Source organism: Urocampus carinirostris, chromosome 1 (genome assembly GCF_059441175.1).
Source record: "Urocampus carinirostris isolate Australia breed hairy pipefish chromosome 1, RoL_Ucar_1.0, whole genome shotgun sequence".
Lineage (NCBI taxonomy): Eukaryota > Metazoa > Chordata > Actinopteri > Syngnathiformes > Syngnathidae > Urocampus > Urocampus carinirostris.
In genome coordinates, this window is record NC_142349.1 from 55,918,867 (window position 1) to 55,938,736 (window position 19,870).

The 19,870-nt window shown below is 39.9% G+C and overlaps 1 protein-coding gene and 1 long non-coding RNA gene across 3 annotated transcripts; one reads left to right on the top strand and one right to left on the bottom strand.

Annotated features, from left to right (window-relative positions):
- Nucleotides 1-1,772: 1,772 nt before the first annotated feature.
- Nucleotides 1,773-16,727, top strand: LOC148376321 (schwannomin-interacting protein 1). 2 transcript variants are annotated; one of them, XM_088346170.1, is made up of 8 exons: nt 1,773-1,916; nt 2,016-2,269; nt 7,101-7,210; nt 10,400-10,517; nt 12,418-12,624; nt 12,699-12,822; nt 14,042-14,135; nt 14,712-16,727. In XM_088346170.1, the coding sequence occupies exons 2-8, from the start codon at nt 2,078-2,080 to the stop codon at nt 14,761-14,763; spliced, it is 897 nt and encodes a 298-aa protein (XP_088202296.1). In that variant the 5' UTR covers nt 1,773-1,916; nt 2,016-2,077; the 3' UTR covers nt 14,764-16,727. The 2 variants fall into 2 exon arrangements, with proteins under 2 accessions (XP_088202296.1, XP_088202302.1); XM_088346176.1 differs by lacking the exons at nt 1,773-1,916; nt 2,016-2,269 and adding an exon at nt 3,577-3,745.
- On the bottom strand, nt 3,281-15,223 carry LOC148376322 (uncharacterized). Its single transcript, XR_015851569.1, has 3 exons — nt 14,684-15,223; nt 12,415-12,621; nt 3,281-3,873 (listed from the first exon to the last, which is right to left on the bottom strand). It is a non-coding gene; the product is annotated as an uncharacterized LOC148376322 (long non-coding RNA).
- Nucleotides 16,728-19,870: the final 3,143 nt, after the last annotated feature.

Here is a 19,870-nt window from a genome sequence, read left to right on the forward strand (position 1 = left end):
ATTTTCCTATGCTACTCAGTGCTGTGCTTCAGATAGAACGAGTGTTGCAATCATAGTCTGTATAATGTCTAAGAACTATTGATTGGCGCGAATAAGACAAATAAGCAACCGTTGGAGAGTTTGAGACATTTCACTAACAGTGATGGTGACCCAATGCAGCTAAACACTACAATATTCAGGACCTGTAGCTAAGCACCCAGAGTGTTATCACTCTCCATTTCCACCCAAAAACACATACAAACATCCTCCAGTTATTAAGCATATTAATTCAGTCATTTAAATAAGTAATAAGAAACTAATAATCAACCTTTGTGTTCTCAAACACAAGCTGTTTTATGACTAAAAGATGAGTATCATAAAAATTGATCAATAATTGTCTTAATAGTGAATGGTTCTTAGATACTCCATCAAAATGTAACGATATTTTGGTCAACTGATGAGAAATTACACATCAGAATACATCCTATTGTGGTTCTAGGGATCTAATGGTCTGAACCATTTCAATGAAAACACTGTCATAGATAATGAAATGAAATGATCTGCATCTATATAGCGCTTTTCAAGTCAAGACTTCCCAAAGTGCTTCACATTTCCCAATAGCGGCCGTGCAGCCATGTAAGGCGCTAACCTGCTTATTGGGGGTATTAGGGGTTCAGTGTCTTACCCAAGGACACTTCGACATGTAACACGGAGGAGCCGGGATTCGACCTGCGATCTCTTGATCCCAAGACGAGCGCTCTACCTCCTGAGCCACTGCCCTAAACGCCACTCAGTAAATTAAATGTGCAAAAGAATAAGCTGTTGTCTGGAAAGCAGGTATAGCAGTGTTTCGTATATGATGTGTCTCTCCAAAAACAAAATCAAATTATTTTGCCTTTATGGTTCTGAGTCAAAAAGGTTCCCAGGCCTCTGCTTTGGCAGCTAGTGGGATATGCTACTAAACAGGCCCGTAAAAGGTTGCAAGAGAAAAGCAGAATCTGTTAAGAGCCTGGTCCCTGAATTAATGGAACTCTGCGACGTAATCTTGCATGACAAGCTGTGATAGGTGAGTGACACTTATGGACAAGGCAAGCTTACACAGAATGGCTAACTATAGCGAGTAGCAGCGAGTCATAGCCTAGAGCCTGGTGGCCAGAGAAGGAAACTTAAAAGATGTCTGTATCATGGGACTTAGTGATGTTTAACCGCATGACCAGCTTGGGTTAGTGTGTAAAACAGAAAGGCCAGGTAAAATTGACTGTATTTACATAGAGCAGCTAACTATAGGGGCTGGCGGCGAACAACAGCCTGCAGCCAAGTTGCTATAAAGGAAACAGTCAGAAATAAAAAGCGGCGGATGCCTAAATGATGGGACTCGCAACCATCACATGCAGGGCTCAGCTGTAGGTGGTAATTGGCCAGTAAGTTCTAAAAGCATCCCCGGGACAAGCTACCTTTGCAAAATGGTTATCTGAGGTTTAGGAGTAAGATGGTGACCTGTCAGTTTCATCAAAGTGCATCTCAAGTTACATAATATAATGAATTTCTAAACATAAAACCATGTTTCTTAAGAAGTACATGTGTATTTGCTTGTTATTTGAATCAATAGTTTTAAGCAAATTCTGTATTTTTACACCAGTAGAGGTTGCTCTTTAACATTAAACTATCCTCGTTTGCCAGTGCGCATGTCACTTCCACCCCATTCTGTCCGTTCCCATATATTTACACATGGTGCCATCTCCTGTGGGCGCCTATCTGCACGCATGAGTGGAGCCAGGCCGCACGTGACCGTGGCAAGGCAGGAGCATGCGCTCTTGCTTCGTAATGCAAATCGTAACCTTAAATGGTTCTATTATAAATCCCATTAAAGGAAGGGTAGGAAGCTCTAGTTTCATCCTCTGCGATGGAACAAAATCAGGAACCACTCAACAATGAAGGTGAGTGCTCTTTTGAGGTTTGTGGTCTGGGTGTATTTATTTTGGCACCACAACTAATCACATTATCTCTATGTTGGTTATTCGCATTTTTTGTACCAGGTGACCTAAAAACAGACTCTTCATTTTTTGTTATTTGACGATCTCTACATCCCATTCCATCAATGGAGGAAGACTATGATGTGGACATGGGCGAAGTATTTGTGGGAAAGGTGGAAGTTGGACCGTGGTGGATGGACTTTGAAAAAGAGGACAACGGTGAATCTGGACGAGGTTTCATGGTGAACAGTCGTAGCTGGGCTGAGGAGATTCAGGAGTGCTACAGCAGGGGACAAAGGAGACCCTCAAGCATCTCGGTGAGGTTCTTTGTCTCCACTCTTAACATTTTAGTACTTATTATATTACTTTTGGGTTATTACGGTGTTATCCAGAGTAGGGCTAAAATAAGCTCACTCAACCATAAAGTCCTTGAAAAGAGCACTAGGCTGTGACATATATAATTGATGGGATGTACTAAGAGTTATAATACACAATTGATCATGGATGACACAAAAAAAGCATGGTATTCTTCAGGACCTTTGCTTCCTTCCTGTGATCAACCTGGTACTGTATCATTCCTCCTTGTGGTTACTTAGGTGTTAATTTAATTAATTACACAATATGTAAACCTATATGGATTCGTCTTCCAGGACAAGACTTTTTAATCTTTAATACTATATTTTATATCATCTTTTTTTTTGTTTTTTATTTTAAAAATGTACTGTAACTTTATTTCATTTTTTAGATTTAGATTTTAGCTTTTAAATTTAATTTTAAATAATTTTTTTTGTGTGTTTGATAAATTTGAAAACTTCCACTTGCAAGGAATGTCATGCCCTTAAAAGAATGATGCTTTTTATGCGTGTACATTCGTACTGCTTTTTGATGATCGCATGCATCCTTTCCATGGTTATCATTATTTTCTGTTTCTCTCTTTTGCATCACTGCAAGCCTAATGACCAATTGCTAACGTGAATTTATCGTAAGCTACGTACGCCGTAAGCCGGGATTTTACTGTACAAATTCTTAACATTAGATTTTTATTTTGTGTACAGTAATCCGCGGACTGTAGCTTTCCCAAGCCTGTAAAAGAATATTCTAAACATCCAACTGCAATAGCTGAACAAGCTATAATAGATGCAAAAAGCTTAAATTACCTTGTATCCTGTGATGCAAACCAGCATCCTATTTGACGACGACCAACAGCAGACAGACATCTTGGACACATATAAAGAACGTAACTCTCACAGGCGTACGCACAAACACAGTAAAGTATTAATTTAGCATGTTTTTGGTCACACAAAATAATTTGTTGACATCATGGAGTGGAGAAAACATCGTAACGAGGGTCCGATAAAAAATCTTATTCTGTATCCTGATATGAAAAGATTGTAAGGTGGGGTGGCCATCCTGCTAAAGGCAGAACAACCAATTCCAAATGCACGTCCCTGTTTGTGCTGACATTTAACCAAAGTGCAATTTATTGATCAGTTATCGACCTGCTTTGCACGTCTCGAGATTGATTTGAGCTTGGTGCACTCACATAACGAGGACTTCGCGTCTGCAAAGATGGAGCAAACGAGGAAGATGGAGGCATTGATAGCATATCTGTAAGAGAGCCAGCTCCTCCTCCCATTCCTCTCCTGCGTTTGTCTCCCACCTCCTCCCTCCCTCTTGCAGTATATGAAAGGGTCTCCTGAGTCTGGCTCCACTGCAGTGTAGAGGAAGGGCATGCTTGAATGTTGACTACCATGCACTGAAAGATGGTGCACCAAGAGAAACGCGTTTATCAGGTTTGTGTGTCCTCTTCTGTGTTTTTTTGTGTAGAAGCAGCGGGGATTTTTACATGATTGGCTCCTGTCGTTGATGTGCTGATGTGGATGATTTAGCTTCACAGGGGTGGGTGTGTTCTTCTGGACATCTACAGAAAACATAGCTGTGTTAGCATGGGTTGCTATGTGCGTTGATTGCTATGTGCTTTATCAACCACATATCATTTAAATATCTGGGGTGTAAATTAAAAATGGATTCCTAGAGCTCTGAATCAGGGCCAGTTCGAATGTGCCTTATCATTCCTCGCTATGTTTTATTAGCATTCAGGGTGATGCCGGTCTTACCCATGATGCATTACAAGGTGCACTATATTCTAGAAAGTTCAAGGTGATAGTTCATTGTTGCAGCTGAAGTCAGTTCCTTTGTTATCATGTGAGATGTGACCCAGGTTTGGAAATTTGAAATGATATTACACAGCTTGGAACGCCTTTTGAAGAAGCTGACATGTTCAGGGGCTGTCTTACTACTACCGAAGCCCAAATGACCGTTTTGTCGGTAGCTTGTCCCAGTGGTGCTTTTAGCACTTAACAGCCACTTATCGCATACAGCTGAGCCCAAAATGTGATGGTTGCTGAATGCTGTGATCCATTCATCTTTCTTTTTATAGCCGCTCACGTTAGCCACTTGATCACAGCTTGGCACTTTTGTTAACTGCTCTTGCTTCATCCTTCAGTGTCATGTGTCTTTCACAGTTGGTTGTGGACAGGGTTGGGTAGGGTTACTTTAACTGCATTACTCTCAATTACTTTTGGATTACTCCAATACCAAATATGCTAATAAAAGACAAAATAAACTAAATATGAATAAAATTACTAAATTTTGTGCAGGCTTGGGGAGTAACGGAATACATGGAACGGCAAAAATGACGTTTGGATTTATTTTCATTTTGTTTCTGTCGCATTTTATGTTTTGCCGGAGATCAAAGATTTCAAAGCCAGGAGAGAAAGCTTACCACGTGTTGTGAGTCATAATTTTATTCATATTTAGTTTCTTTTGTCTTTTATTAGCCTATTTGGTATTGAAGTAATCCAAAAGTAATTGAAAGTAATCAAGTTAAAGTAACCCTACCCAACCCTGGTTGTGGAGGGAAAAGTCACTCAGTTCTGCAATTCAGGCATCTTCCACTTTTTCCCCCAAAGTTTCCACTCACGTTAGACCTAGGCTGCAGGTCATAGCTTCCCACTAGGTACGATTGTTACTGGTACCTGCTCCAGCTTTATCCCTCAGCGTCACATATCCTTCACACCTGGTCATGCAAGTGAACGTCGCTGAGTTTTTCCCCATTGTTTCCTTCCAGAGCCACTCATTTTATCCACTTAGATGCAGTCTATAGCTTCCCACTATTGATATTGTTATCGTTAGCTGCTCCGGCTTTGTCCTTCAGTGTGACTCATCTCATGCAAGCAAACGTTGGTGAGTTCCACTACTTAGGCAACTTCCAACATTTTTTTCCATTTTTTTCCTTCCTTAGCCACTCATTATGGCATCTTGGCTGCAGGCTATGGCTTACAGCTATTGTTATTGTTCCATACCTGTTGACCAGTGTTCCCTCTAAGCTGCGCGCGTGCGCAATTGCGCACAGCTCGCACATTCTCAGCAGACAAGAAAATCTAGCCAGCGCACAAAAATGAGGGCTCAAAATTACTAATTAAGAAGCGACTTAAGTCAAAGTTACAGTGCATGAAGGTAAAAATACACTGGTTCCCCTGACGTTGTGTCCTAAATACGGTATTTTGAAGTCGAGTCAAAGTAGAACGAAGTTAAGTAAAGTTAGTAGAGTTTGTCGAGAACCTGCTTCTTCGGCTCGGCTCACTAAAAGGAACCGGCTCTTTCGGGTCCTAAACGGCTCTTCAGGTTGTTTTTGCTTCTTTAATCCCAACATGACCAAATATTATGTCAAATTATGCACAAAATGACTTAAAGGAAACAAAAGGAAGAGGAAAAAAAGAAGGTAACATTTAGAAAAAAGCCAGTAAAAAAGAAAAGAAGGAAATGTAGGAAAAAGTCAATAGAGAACAAAAAGAAAAAAATAACAGCTCTGAAAAAAATAAACACGATGAGATCTTTTTTAAAGGAATTTTTAAAAAAGTAGAAAAAAACCACGGAAAAAAGAAGAAAAAGTTTGTGTTCCATTCAAATTATTTCCAATTACAGTATATCAAGTGAATCTTGTTGCCAACATTGTACTTCCACTAAAAAATGTGATTAAGTACAGTTCTGTATCTTGCAACCGACTAAATTAGCCCCCAAAAATGTTAATGTTATGCGACAAAATATATCAGGAAACAAAAATAAATGGATATCTTGTGAAAGAATTGTAAGAACAAACGACGTTTGTAGGCCATACAACCTTTGCAAAAGTACATGAGTCAATTCATTCAAAAGAGAAAAATAATTTTGCATTGCCGGAAACTCAGCAAAATGTAACTTGATGTCAAGTTTTGGACATGTTTGATCATTAATTATCTTGCCACACTTGGGATTATGGTTGCTCACTGTTGTTTCAAGCATTGCTCACCGACTTTGTGTGAACGCTCAGACCCGTGGAAATTAGAGGGAACATTGCGGTTGACTTTTATGTTTAAAAAAAGCATACTTTTTGACCGATTACATTTTGCCCATTTCGGCTTGGATCCCGGTAGAAGACAACTAACTCATCATGCATTGCTGATATTGTCGCAGTATTCTATTAGGTCTGTCTTGCTGGGAGTAAATAGGTGCCCTCTGCTCAATTACAAAAGATTTTAAACTCCTGCCAGCTTGCTAACAAGCTGATAATTTGTATTAACCAAGTTGAAGACTGGAATGCCCAGGTCTGAGCTCTTTGCTGTTTGACAAAATTTACTTTGCTCCTTCAATACTTTAGCAGTCTTTTTAGAAGCTTCTGCTTCTAGCCACTAATTGTAGCTGCTAAAACTAGGTCTGACCAACTCCAGCTATTGGCTCTTTTTAGCTGCTCCGGGTGTATCCAGCTCGCTGTCGATCGTTGTTGCTGGTGGGCATTAGTACCAGATTTGATGTCCTGTCACTAGGTGAAATTGAGGAAACGTGGAAGTAAGTTTTCTGAAATACCTTCCTTTGGGTTTTAATTCAGTGTCTTCTTCTAATTCACACACTTCAGCTTCGTTCTAAGTTACAACCTCTAATGGCACATTGAAATACACAAACCTTTTACACAGAATAATCACAGTAGGAATAAACACTTTTAGCTTTTAATCGACACCACACTGTTTTTTTTTTTTATGGCTGGCCAGCATCATGCTAGATCCAATACATTCATTACCTTAATTGAATTCCCCACCCCTTTTTTGACAGGCCCAGCGAAATGAGAGAGAGTCTATCCGGCAGAAACTTGCCCTGGGCAGTTTCTATGACGACGAGCCAGTCATCTTCACGAGCTGCTGCAAAAACGACCTTTCTTCCCGGTGGGTTTTTGATCGAGGCGCTTCTGTGAAGTATTTGTGTCTTTAGTATTCTGACAGACAACCGACATGTTTGATCCCGGTATCTATTTTTGCTCGCAGGCTGGCGTGCTTTTCCTTGAGCATCATGGATATTTAATTATGTTTGCCGCTCTATTTCGTACAGTGTGAGTTCGACTTAGTAGGATCAAACCGCTAATGAATACTGTATGAACGTGCGTGTGCAAGCAAGGCTGAAGATTTAATTTACTTAACCCAGTGGGCTATTTATAAGCTGTCAGTCCCGTCTAAATCAATTTTTATATCTTCCCTCATTTTTAGGGATGCACGATAATTGTGTTTTCCTACCGATAACCGATAAAATCCTGCTTCTGGACACCGATTAACTGCATGCTATATTTGGAAAAACACACACACAGATATAAAATCCAATGGATTTTGTGTTTTGCTGACAATTACAATCAGTTACACTGCTTCGGTAAACAGACTCTCAGGCTGAAGCTGTTGTAGTAGTCTAAAACTTCACCAGGATGTGGTGCCGGCTCAGGGCCTCCTCAAACAGTTTGTGGGGTATAGACCTATGGAGGTTTGTAAGGTCCAACTACTGCATCACTAGGTCTTCCTTGTTCTCCCGGGCTTCCCTGATCAGTTGTGTGGTGACGCCTGTGTGCTCCAAACTCACGGTACCTTTGGTATCCCCCCTTTCTGAACCAAAGTGTCGATGTACAAGTTCCTCAGAAGGTAGTCAGTCATTAGTCTGGCAACAATGCTGAAGAATTTCTTCACCTCAAAACTGAGCAAGGAGATGTTTCTGAACTGGTTGATGGACTTCGACTCTTCTTCCTTCCACACCCCTTTTGAAAACCACCACTGTTGCGCCACATTTCCTCTCCTCCATATGACCTTTGGGATCTTCCAGAGCCTGTGGAGTAACTGAGGGCAGTTCTTTTAAACCATGAAAGGTACCTCACTTGTTCATGGGGCTGAGCTTGCTCTGGGCTTTTTGATCACTTCCTGGATCTCCTTCCAACTGGGCTCATTTCCATGAAAGTCCAGTGATGGTGCAGGTGGAGTAATCAGGTGATGCCAGTGGCCCAGTTCTCTCTCCCTAGGACTTTTACAGAAGGTTTCATTAAGGTGGAGATCAATCCCCTCTTTAAAAGCAGTTGAGCTGGCCACATCTCTTCCTCCCAAGTAGGTGCTTTGTGAACCAAGATGGAATCTCTATGAAGCCAGCCCTCTTCCTGGTATGCTGTTTTCTGCTTTTCTTTTGCCACCCGCTTGCCTCAGAGTCATGAGCTTTTTGCTGAGGAAGTTATGGATTTCTGCAAGAGGAACGCACTCCTCCTCCCTCCCCTCCTTAAATTTCCTCTTTAGCCTCTTCAGCTCCTGCCTTAACTGATGGATCTTGTTAGCCGTGTTGTTTATGGTGTAGGGGACCTTCACTGCTTTATTTTCCTCCATTCCAAATCTTTTAGCTGATGATGATGATTGTAGTCATTGACTGGAGGCGTCGATCAGCATCGCCTTTCGCAGTTGTGTCCAAGATATCGTTGGCATATTCGTCAAACTGAAGCCACTCCTTCTTCTTGTTCGCTAGGGGCCATTTAACTCGGCGACGTTCTGATATTCTGTATGGGTTTGATGCTTGTGTCACGCGTAGATCCTGGGCATTGTCGTTTGGCTCCAGGCCTAGATCCTCCTCTGTCTCACCAGGGTTGATCCCTGAGTGCTGTGCCACAGGTATCGTCTGCACGCACCTCATCTTGGTCAAGTCAAGTCATGTTTATTTGTATAGCCCTTAATCACTGAGTCTCAAAGGGCTGCACAGATCAAAGACTATTGCAAACTATTATTACAGACTATTATGACACCATCCCATGATTTTGTCAACATAAAATATAGGTTATTCATATGCTATTGAATAGAAGTTGCAAAGTTGCAGATCAAATCTCAGGGGGAAGTGCATTCCAAAGCTACGGGGCCCGAATGGCGAACGCTCTCGAACCTGCGGATCTCTTCTTGGCTCTTAGGATCACTAGTAGACTAGCATTTTCAGAGCGAAGGCTCCGGATCGGAACATAGGGCGAAATTAAATCTGAAAGATAAGAGGGAGCAAGTCCATGCATGATTTTGTATACTACCAACAGAACCTTAAAATCACATCTTAAGCTGACAGGGAGCCAGTGCAGGTTAGCTAAAATCGGGATAATGTGATCAAACTTTCTTGTCTTAGTTAAAAGCCTCACTGCAGCATTTTGTGATAGCTGAAGGCTCTTGATTTTTGACTTCGGGAGACTGGAGAGTAGTGCATTACAGTAATGGAGACGGGAGGTAACAAACGCATCCGACTGAGACAGCATAGGGCGAATTTTAGCAATGTTGCGAAGATGGAAAAAAGCTGTTCTAGTAATATTCTTAACGTGTGTTTGAAAGGACAGATCGGGGTCAAATATGACACCTAAATTTTTTGTCTGAGTCACTCTGGGTGATATTACATTTGTCAATGTTCAGAGTAGTTTTTAAAAACAAGTCACGGCATTTGGATGGACCAATAACTAACATTTCGGTCTTTTCAGAGTTAAGGCGCAAGAAGTTGAGTGACATCTTGGCCTGATAGATTTTCAGGCCACCCAAATTTTTGCACACTTTGCCCCAAAAGACTTGTGCACTCGTTGTCGTATTTCCATCGCTATGTTTCCTTGTCCTTCGGTTGGTCCGGGTGGGATCCATATCCTCACCCCCTCTTGGGGATCCCTGGGTGTATAACTCCACAAGTTGATCTGTAGCTTGAAAATGGGTTCTTCCTCTCAGAAGATACAGACTGGGAGGAGGAGAGGGGGAGAGAAGAGGATGGGAGCTAAAAGAGAATAACTTTGCTTAAAAACAAAGTTCTTGTGTGCTTTTTTAACATAGTTTTAAATATACCTAATGAGCCGATTAAATAAATGAAAACGCCAATACTGATATCCGTCAAATATCGTGCCGATAATCGGCCCGGGCGATAATTGGGTCGACCTTTAGTATATATGTATATTTATTTGTGTGTGTGTGTGTGTGTATATTAGCAAAATAATTTCTAGGTATTGGGCAGTTGTTATGCATTTATTTTACTGTTTTGCAGTTATTTACAATCCAAACAATAATTTACAAAATCAACTTTTGCCATGTATCTGTCACGTTCCTTTTCAGGTTCCACGGCGGAGTGGACCTTCAGGTGTGTTTTGTCAATGACAGCAGCAGCGACAAAGACAGTGATGCTGAGGACAGTCGGACAGAAACTAGTCTGGATACACCCTTAACACCTTTGGTATGCACGGCGGGGCTAGACGGATGTGGAAGTTTTACACCAATTCAACAAGGATTTCTTTCTATTAGAATCATCCGTAAATTATTTTAGTCAACAAAACTGAATTGGATAATGAAATAAGTATATGATCAAACAACAATAAAAATAAATGTACATGTAAAGGAGAAACGAATAGCTATTTGTGACGGTCATGAAACATAGGGGCCGCAGCGATTCGTGTTTCTTCTTCGTATTTGATCATCATTTGTTTCCATTGATTTCATCTTCGTTCGCACTTGAAAAAGAAGATCTAAAAAATTGCGACAATTATATGAGAAAGAAGTTTAACACTGAATAAATCCATCCATTGATTATCTGCACAGCTTATCCTCAGTAGGGTCTCAGGGGTGCTGGAGCCCATCCCAGCTATCATCGGGCAGTGGGCAGGGGACACCCTGAACTGGTTGCCAGCCAGTTGCAGGGCACACAGGGACAGACAACTCAATCGATCATTCACACCTAGGGACAATTTGGACCAGCCAACAAACCTGACATGCATGTTTTTGGAATGTGGGAAGAAACGGGAGTACCCGAAGGAAACCCACAAAAGCACGGGGAGAACATGCAAACTCCACACAGGAAGGTTCGATCTCATGACCTTTAGAAGTGTGCCGCAAACGCGCTAACCACTGCGCTGCCGTGCTGCCCACTGAATAAATATAACCATTTGATATTTTTACGATGACCTCGCCTGCCTCCCCTCAAAGCACTTCTGTTACAATGTTACTATTAAGTTTTTAGGTTGTGAAAATTATAAGTTGTGTTAAAGTAGGCTTGAATAGGTTAGAGATCAAATTTCTTAGAAGATCACAGCGATCCTTCATGGGTGAGCTATTTTCAGAAGAAGTCGATGGGCCACTGAGATTTTCTTAGGGTTGCAACCTGGTTCCCGCGAGGACCATATTAGTGATCCCTGATGTCAAGTCAAGTCATGTTTATTTGTGTAGCCCTTAATCCCAAGAAGTCTGAAGGGCTGCACAGACAATACACAGACATCATTAACATGAAATATAGGTAATAACAGAATGTGTGGTTGACAGCTTCCTGAGGTCAACATCGTAAACAATACATTAGGGCATTGTTTTAGCATGGATGCAGGGACACGTCCCCGCCAATATCAAGCAATCATTGTTTGTCCTCATCAATATCCGATGACTTTTAAAAAATGCGCTTTGTGCCAAACAATATTGAGCAATCATTGTAGAGGTAAGATTGGGCCTAAAAAATCCAGCCCGGCTTGCAGGTACAAAAGTCCCAAACAGACAGAGCCCGACCAATTAACTTGATTTTAGGGACAGAGCCCGAAGCAAACCTGAATTTTCATATTTTATTTGTAAGGTTCAGAAGGGGGAAGGGAAGGAAGGGTGATTTTGGCCACCTCCTCTATTATCCCCCCATCACCGCCACAGGCCCACTTCTCTGTGTCTGACAATGTCGCTGCACTGCGCGGATCCTCCACGAATAAAAATAAACAAAGGACAAATTACAAGTGGATAATTACAAACATCCACGAGAGAGAACTGGCCTAAACCTGACATAACGATTGACATTTCAAGCCCAAACCCAGCTTGAAATTTGAGCCAAGTTGGGGTCGGGTTCGGACTTGATATCTTACCATTAAATCATTGCTTGGTCCCCACCAATCGTATGTGATCACTTAGAAAAGTGTGCTATGAGTCCCCACCAATGCCAAGATCAAACCTATACCCTTGCAATACAACTAATTTTGGTGTGCTTGAAAGATGTGTGCGGGCAGTGGCACTGAAGTAAAAAGGTTTGGACACCCCATCTCAGTATGCATTGACAAAACATCAGAAAATCAACGCAACCAAGTCACATGTTCATCACAACTCCTCACCAGAGCAAGCAGAGCTCGTCGCTATCCGATCGGGACACGGGGGAAGAGGACTCTGATCCGCTGGACGACTGCGGCGGGTTCTGGCGTGTGCAAAGAAGGCTCCAAGAGGAGGCCCGGGTAGCCCTGGCGCTAGCTCGGCCCATGGCCCGCATGCAGGTGGAGGTAGAAAGGCAGATCCAGCAGCACAGACGCTCGCCTGTGGCAGACCTGGTTAGCGGCCAATCACAAAGAACTTCAGAACGTGCCAAATTTTTGTTTCAATTTTTTTTGTTGCCCATTTGCAGCTTCCCCATCTGCCTCACATCAGCGAAGGTTTAATGAAGAGGAATCTGAGGCGAGGAGACATGAGGGAAATGAGTCTGGGTCAGCTGCAAGTCATCACCAACGATTTGCACTCGCAAATACAGAGTAAGTGCATCTAGGTTGCTATGATTTAGTCGGGATACTGAATTTATAGATTAATTTATTATGTAACGCAATTTCAAGAAGCTGACATTTTTGGCTGCATCTTACTACTACAGAACACCGAATGAGGATTTTGCCATGGTTGGCTTGGTAGCGTTTCCCGGTGGTGCTTTTAACACTTAACGGCTACTTAGATTTCATAGCTGAGCCCCGCACGTGTTGGTTGCCGATTCCCCGATTTAGGCATCTGTTGCTGCAATTGTAACCTGCTACGTGTAAATAAATCTTGCTTCATCCTTAATGTGTCACTCACTTTCCCCAGCTGGTCATGCAAGTGAATGATGCCTACTTCTGTGAGTCAAGCATATATACTTTCTTTCCACTGTTTCCTTGTCCAGCCACTTAGATGAGTCACTCGGATTAAGACTGTGGGTTGCTACTAACCTCGATCATTGTTAGCTGTGTTGAGGATATGTAGAGATATTCTCTGACGGGCCAGAGAAACTCCCCTCTTTTCTTCCTGCTACAGAAACTGCTTACACTTTTGCATTTTGTCTATTGACTCAAGAGTAACACCCTGCCCCCACAACTTTTTATTTCTATCAGACGATTAGATTACCCGAGTCGACTGACAAGGTTTTCCGTTGTAATCAAAATCCTTGGCTGTGCTCTCATGTCATGCATGATAAGCCGATGTTAGGTGATTCCTGATCATAAAATGTTTACTTTAAGAAATTTACCAACAGGCATGCCCAGCAGAAAGTTTAGCATTGGCAACCAACCGGTGGGTTTTCTTTCTTTGAATCACATCAAATTTCTGCATGCATTCAGCAAGGGAGCGGCACACGGGCAAGGTCCACCTCCCCCACGACCCTCCTTTGTCAATTAGAAATGAGAGTAATCTTTATTCCCTGTTGCTGGTTGAAATTCATCCTTGCTAGTTGGGAACATTTTGAAGTAGCTTTCAATCCAGTGTTATCCTTTGGGCTTCCACAGTGTGTCTTCTTCAAATGAACACACTTCAGCTCCATTCAAAGCTGCAAAGACCACTAGTGGTTAATTTTACACACTGTGATGTTGTCATTTTAGTGAATCAAATTAAATAAAGTGACACTTTAAAATATCCTAAACCTCCCCTCTAAAAAGATTTACGCTAGCTGAGAACCACAAGAGTTGCAAGTAGCTTTTCTGTTCCACGATTGAGACTTTTTTTCCGTTGCAGGTCTAAATGAAGAGCTGGTGCAGCTTCTGCTGCTTCGAGATGAGCAGCATGTGGAACAGGACGCTATGTTGGTGGACATTGAGGACCTCACCAGGTGAGCACATTCGCTCCAGTGGCTACTCACTCCACTTGCTATTTTGTTAAACTTTCTCCTAGTTAAAAAAGGACTTAACTATCATTTTCCAGGCAGCCTTAATGTGTTTTAGTCACTTAAATCGAAAAGATTACTTTGAATTACTTTAACTTGCTGTGCCTCTACTCCAACACGTCTGATCTTATAGGATTTTTCTTGTTTCTCGATTTGAAAAATATGAAAAATACAATTTGCAAATCCATTAACATATGCCAAATTATCTTTAGCATTGTATATGTGAAGAAAAAATTGCTGTAAACGGAGACATTTGGATCATTTTGCGCATTCTAAATAATTATTACACGTAAAATTAGAAATTATATATATATTTAAATCGGGCATTAAAACTATCATTTGTTAAGGCAATCTTGCTTATTTAAAGTTCACATTTCCCAATTTTACTAGAAAAATAGGTAAAAAAAAATTGAAAAGTTCGTTAAAAAAAGCATTTGCATTTTTGGAGTAAAGATTTACAGACATTTCTGAAAAAAAACAAGTGTTTTGCTCACCACTGATATGCACTTTGTCCTTCTACAGACATGCTCACAGTCATCAGCGCCACCAGGCTGAGAAAGCAAACTCGAAATAAATTCCAGTGTGTCCATCTGCACGCTATCTGACCTCTTCCCACTTTTGGATTGTCGCTTGTGTTGCCATGGAAACTCCGTCTGTGGTAAAAAGAGCCTATATCGTATTTGTACATGCACATTAAGTATTGCACAACAGGAACCGGTTGACCGGATAGTTGCTTTTTTCAAAGAATTAAGAAAATCTTCTTGACGTAATTCCATCAAACTAACAACTTTGACGTCTTGTATGAATTATTTAAAGTAGAGATGCACCGAATTTTTGGCACCGAAAATGTTTCTGCCGATAATCAACCAAGGTTCCCTAATTGGGTGAAAGAAAAAAATAAAACAGAAAAAGGGGGGTCTGAAAAAACATTGTTATGACCATGTCATGTCAAAAGTGAAGGGAGCTGTTTGAGACTGGCTTCACTTGGGGCAGAGTTTGTGCTTGACGCGGCCACTTATTTTTCTTTTGCAAAATATAGAAAAGCTAAGTTTTTATTAAAAAGATATTTTCACAAAATGTCGCTTCGCTTACGTGTTTTTTTTTTGTCAGCTAATAGACGGACTTTGGCAAATTTTTACATGCTAACATAACACCTAATTTACGGCACTTGAGCCGTTTTAATCCGTAAAACAAGCATTCCCATCGTAACCAATGTTAGATGTTTGGCACTTATCTATGTACATCGAAAGTTGAATTTGCTATTATTTTACAATGCGAAATATGAGAGTACGACTTGGTTGTTGCATTAGGCTGCGCCTAATACCGCGGCATCATCAATTTTATCTTGTTCCTGTTTTCTTGTCGTTATTCGCTCTCCTTCCTATTAAAAGCTAAAATGCCCCAGAAACTTGTTCTTAAAAAAGGGAGAGTGAGATTGTGCAGTGTAGTAACTACAAGCTATTTATTTTTAAGGTAACCATCCATTTTACACAAAGTAGAATTGACTTGCTTGATTTATTTACTTTTTAAATCTTTCAGCAGTTTTACTTAATCTGTATCACTTTGTCGTCCGACAGGAATTTTTTGAATTCCCAAAATACCGTACCTTGTTTTACAAGAGTATTATACATGAAACACTTAAAATTAAAATTTAGTAATACGCCAGTCAGTTATTTAGCATTTAATATAGGCATTTTAATCAAGTTGTGTGAAATAAATCTTCTTTTTTTCTCTCTGTATTTTATTTCAGTTCTTCTCTTTTGGTGTTTTCGCCAAACGTTACAAATTTTAGGTTTTTTTGGTTGTGGCTCAAAATTTTCATTTCGGTGCGTCCCTATTTTACAATTTGTTCTTGTCAACCATTACAACCGGAGTTTATTGTGGCAATGAAAATGTTGATTTGCATATCTCCGAGACACAAAACTGGATGTACAACTATTGCTGCTATAGTGCTCCTTTTATTTGACTTATGAGCTTTATCTTTGCACATTTACACGGCGTACAACAAGGGTCACCAACGTGATGCCATCACCAGTGATGGGTCATTGGGATTTTCAAGGAAATGCGATTTCTAACATCTATGGTAACCACCCAGTTCAGGGTGGCCCCTGCCCACTGCCAGAGGATGCCTGGGATGGGCTCCAGCACCCCCGTGACCCTTGTGAGGATAAGCAGCGCAGAAAATGGATGGATATTTCTGTAACAAAAATGTAGCTTTTAGTTCTAAGAAGGTTGGTGATCCTTGGCGTACAGCTGGACGAGATGTAAGGTGATTTTTAGATGTTTGAAGAGCATTAGGAACTGTCTCAATGTTTTTTGCAACGTTTAATGTAGAAAAGTTGAACTCAATTACAGACTAATCGTATATTTTATGAGAAAGGTTTATAGAAAGCAAAGATGTGTAATAAAGAAAAAAAAAAAGATGCCAGCGTGTCCTTTTAGCATCAAATCAAATTTGTTTTTCTATTGTATGCAATGTGGATATGTGTTGTATAATGTTGATGCTAAAAATGTGTGATAATAAACATTTTAAGTGTGTCGATTGGCTCATTGTTTTTCAACGAGTGTGCTTCAATCAATTGCCCTATTTTAACGTTGCAAAAACAGCATGAAATTGTTCAATATCTTTGTTTTCTTCCAGTGATCAGTCAAGTACCTGACATTCATCCATATCGGTAGGTGGCAGCAGATTACAATGTTTTTCCGTTATATTCTGAAATTTTGTATGCTAATCTGCTCATGAGGTCATACATTATATTTAATTTATTTAGTTTGATGCATATTTTTAATACAATAAAGTAAAAAAAATATTGCTAATAATTTTGCTGATTTGAAATGTCTTGTTTTACTGTAGAAAAACAGAAAACAGTTGGAACATGATAAAAAAAACTTCAATTGGCAATTTTGCTAATAATTTTGTTTAATGTACCATTTTCACTTGCCTTTCTACGATTTGTGTTATGTAGTTACTTATTTTGGGGGTAAAATAAAACACTCAAGGATTTTTTTTTTTTTTACTTTTTTTTTTAAATTGGAATAAAACTAATAATTATCTGAATGTTAAGGACTGTTAATTTATTTTTCAACTTTTTTTTATAGTAAACTAAAACATCCATTTAATGTTTTTACTGTATTTTTACATTGCATTTCCAATCAATATTTATCACTATGGTAGGAAAAACATTAGAATAAATAAATAAAAAATATAGTGGATTAACAAAGACAAAAATTCCATGACTTAATAATAATTTCTTTTGTATTGTCATTCTTTGTAACAATGTACACAGAACGAAATGTCGATACACCTGACCCGTTGTAGCGAGCCGATGCAGCCGCAGCCAACAGAGGGCACCGCCATTTTTACCAATGTTATAAGTCTTAGGTATGACTCGGCCGAGGCGCGAACCAGCGACCTCCCAGTCTCAAAGCGGGCGCCCTACCATCTAGGCTACTGGACTTGAGCATGATTTTAAGCATCTGTTTTGTTTCTAAGAAAGAAATTCACCAAGGTACAGTGAAATATAAAAAAATACTTGAGATGAAAACAGTTACCTGTTACTGGGACAATTTACTTTTGTTTATTTTTGACATGGACTACAATTTTAGAAACCTAATAAAAATAATATATTTTGGCTCATTAGAGAAACGCCTAATGAAAGTTGTTTTCTCTTAACTTACCATATTACATTTTTTTTCCTTAAAAAGTAATATATTGTTACAACATATTGTGAATTAAAAAAAAATCCATGAGCATAATCGAAATAACAACACAACCGCGCACCGGACACCCCTTCATGCCTACATCAAAGGGATAGCGTGTAATACCTAGTGCCTCCGAGTGGTACAAAGAACCATTCATTCAGTAAAAAAAAACATGGATTTGAATAACAAGAATATATACATAAACTATCATACCTATGTTAATCTTTTTAAAGATAGGTCGAGAAATTTGTATTTCTTTTAAAGAGCGGAATCCTTTTCATGGCTGCCATGTTTGTCTGGCGCAGGGGTCGGGAACCTATGGCTCGCGAGCCATATATGGCTCTTTCTATGAGTATCTGTGGCTCAGAGACCAATTCGATTGCATGCAAAATTTCTCCATCTTGTTCAAAACCGGGATTGTCTATCCTATTCAGGTACACGTAAAGCCAAACCAGAGCTAATTGCGAAGGTAACACTTCGCAGTATATATAGGGCACGTTTTTCACTACAATTTACAGTCAAGGTGTCACACAAAAAAAGGGGAAAAAAACTCGTTTTGGCTGTACAACGCTAAAGAATCCTTTATTTAAAAGTTCACTATATAATCTGTGTTCAGTGTTCAGATACTTTATGATGAATCCACAGAACTGTAAATACGCCAAAACACCGGAAGAGAACTTAGTCATTTGATTGGGTGAGTGGGAGGGATGGGTGGAGCTATGCAAAAAGTACAAGCATTCCCTCCCAACTCTCGCCAAAGGTAAGCACATAAGGCTCCCTATTCTCAGAATGTTGTAACGTTTTTACAAAATAAATGCTTGCATCTGATTTTGAAACCAATATGTATGAAAAAAGGGTCAAAAGGAGTTTAACCGATCTTGAGTAATTGCAAGAAAGAGACAAGTTTAAAGTGGTCTGTTTGTTGAATTTGGGACAGGGGCTCTGGCATTATTCTCTTTTCATAATTTTTATCAAATCATCAAAAATAAATGTGCTGAAGACTAAGCTTTTGTCTGGGGCGCGGGTTTAGCAATTTAGTAAATTTGTCTCATAATATATGGTGTGGCTCTTTCCCAAAATAAAATTAATATTTTTTGCTTTTATGGCTCTTTGAGTCAAAAAGGTTCCCGACCCCTGGTCTGGCGTTTTGGGGGTTCAAAGGTACGTTGTATTATATTTGACCACTAGATGGCACTGTATTGCCAGATGCGGAAAAAAAAACTGTCAATATCACAGCGTAGAAGCAAGATACCAGACAAACATGGCAGCAACTTCTAAGTAGGGATTCTTCTATGTGAATAAAAAATAAAATATTCTTGGCCAATGCTTTTCTTTTTATATTTACAATTCATAACATTGATATGATAGTTCATGTATGGCCCCAGTGCTGTGGAATGCTCTTCTCCCCGTGATTCGATTTGCAACCTCAGTGCAAATGTTTAAATCGAAGCTTAAAACACACTTCCATTCTATAGCATATGAATAACCTATATTTTATGTTGACAATATCTGTTTATTATTTGTTATTGCAACATCCATTGCAGCCTGGTCATCCTAGAAGAGGGATTACCTCATGTGCGGTCCCTTCACAAGGTTTTTTCATTCTCCTCATGTTGAGTTTTTTTTTTTTAGTTTTTCCCTTACCTAGTGTAGGTTTTAGATCAGGGAATAGTGTCGTAATAGTCTGTGGTTTGCAATAATCTGTGGTCTGTGCCCTTCGAGACTCTTCGTGATTTTTTTTAACTAAATGAGTTTGTTGTACCACTAGGAAGCACTAAATACTACACACTGTCGTTTTAACACCGTAAAGCTAAAACAATAACAAAAATACCTCTTGCTTCCTGAAACTGATCTTTTTTTTTTTTAACATCAAATCACATTAAAAAGTTTTATTTTACCATGTAAATTAGAATCCGAACACGCATGTTTCTATCTGGCAAAACACAGAGCCCGGTACCGGAAATGACGACACAACACCG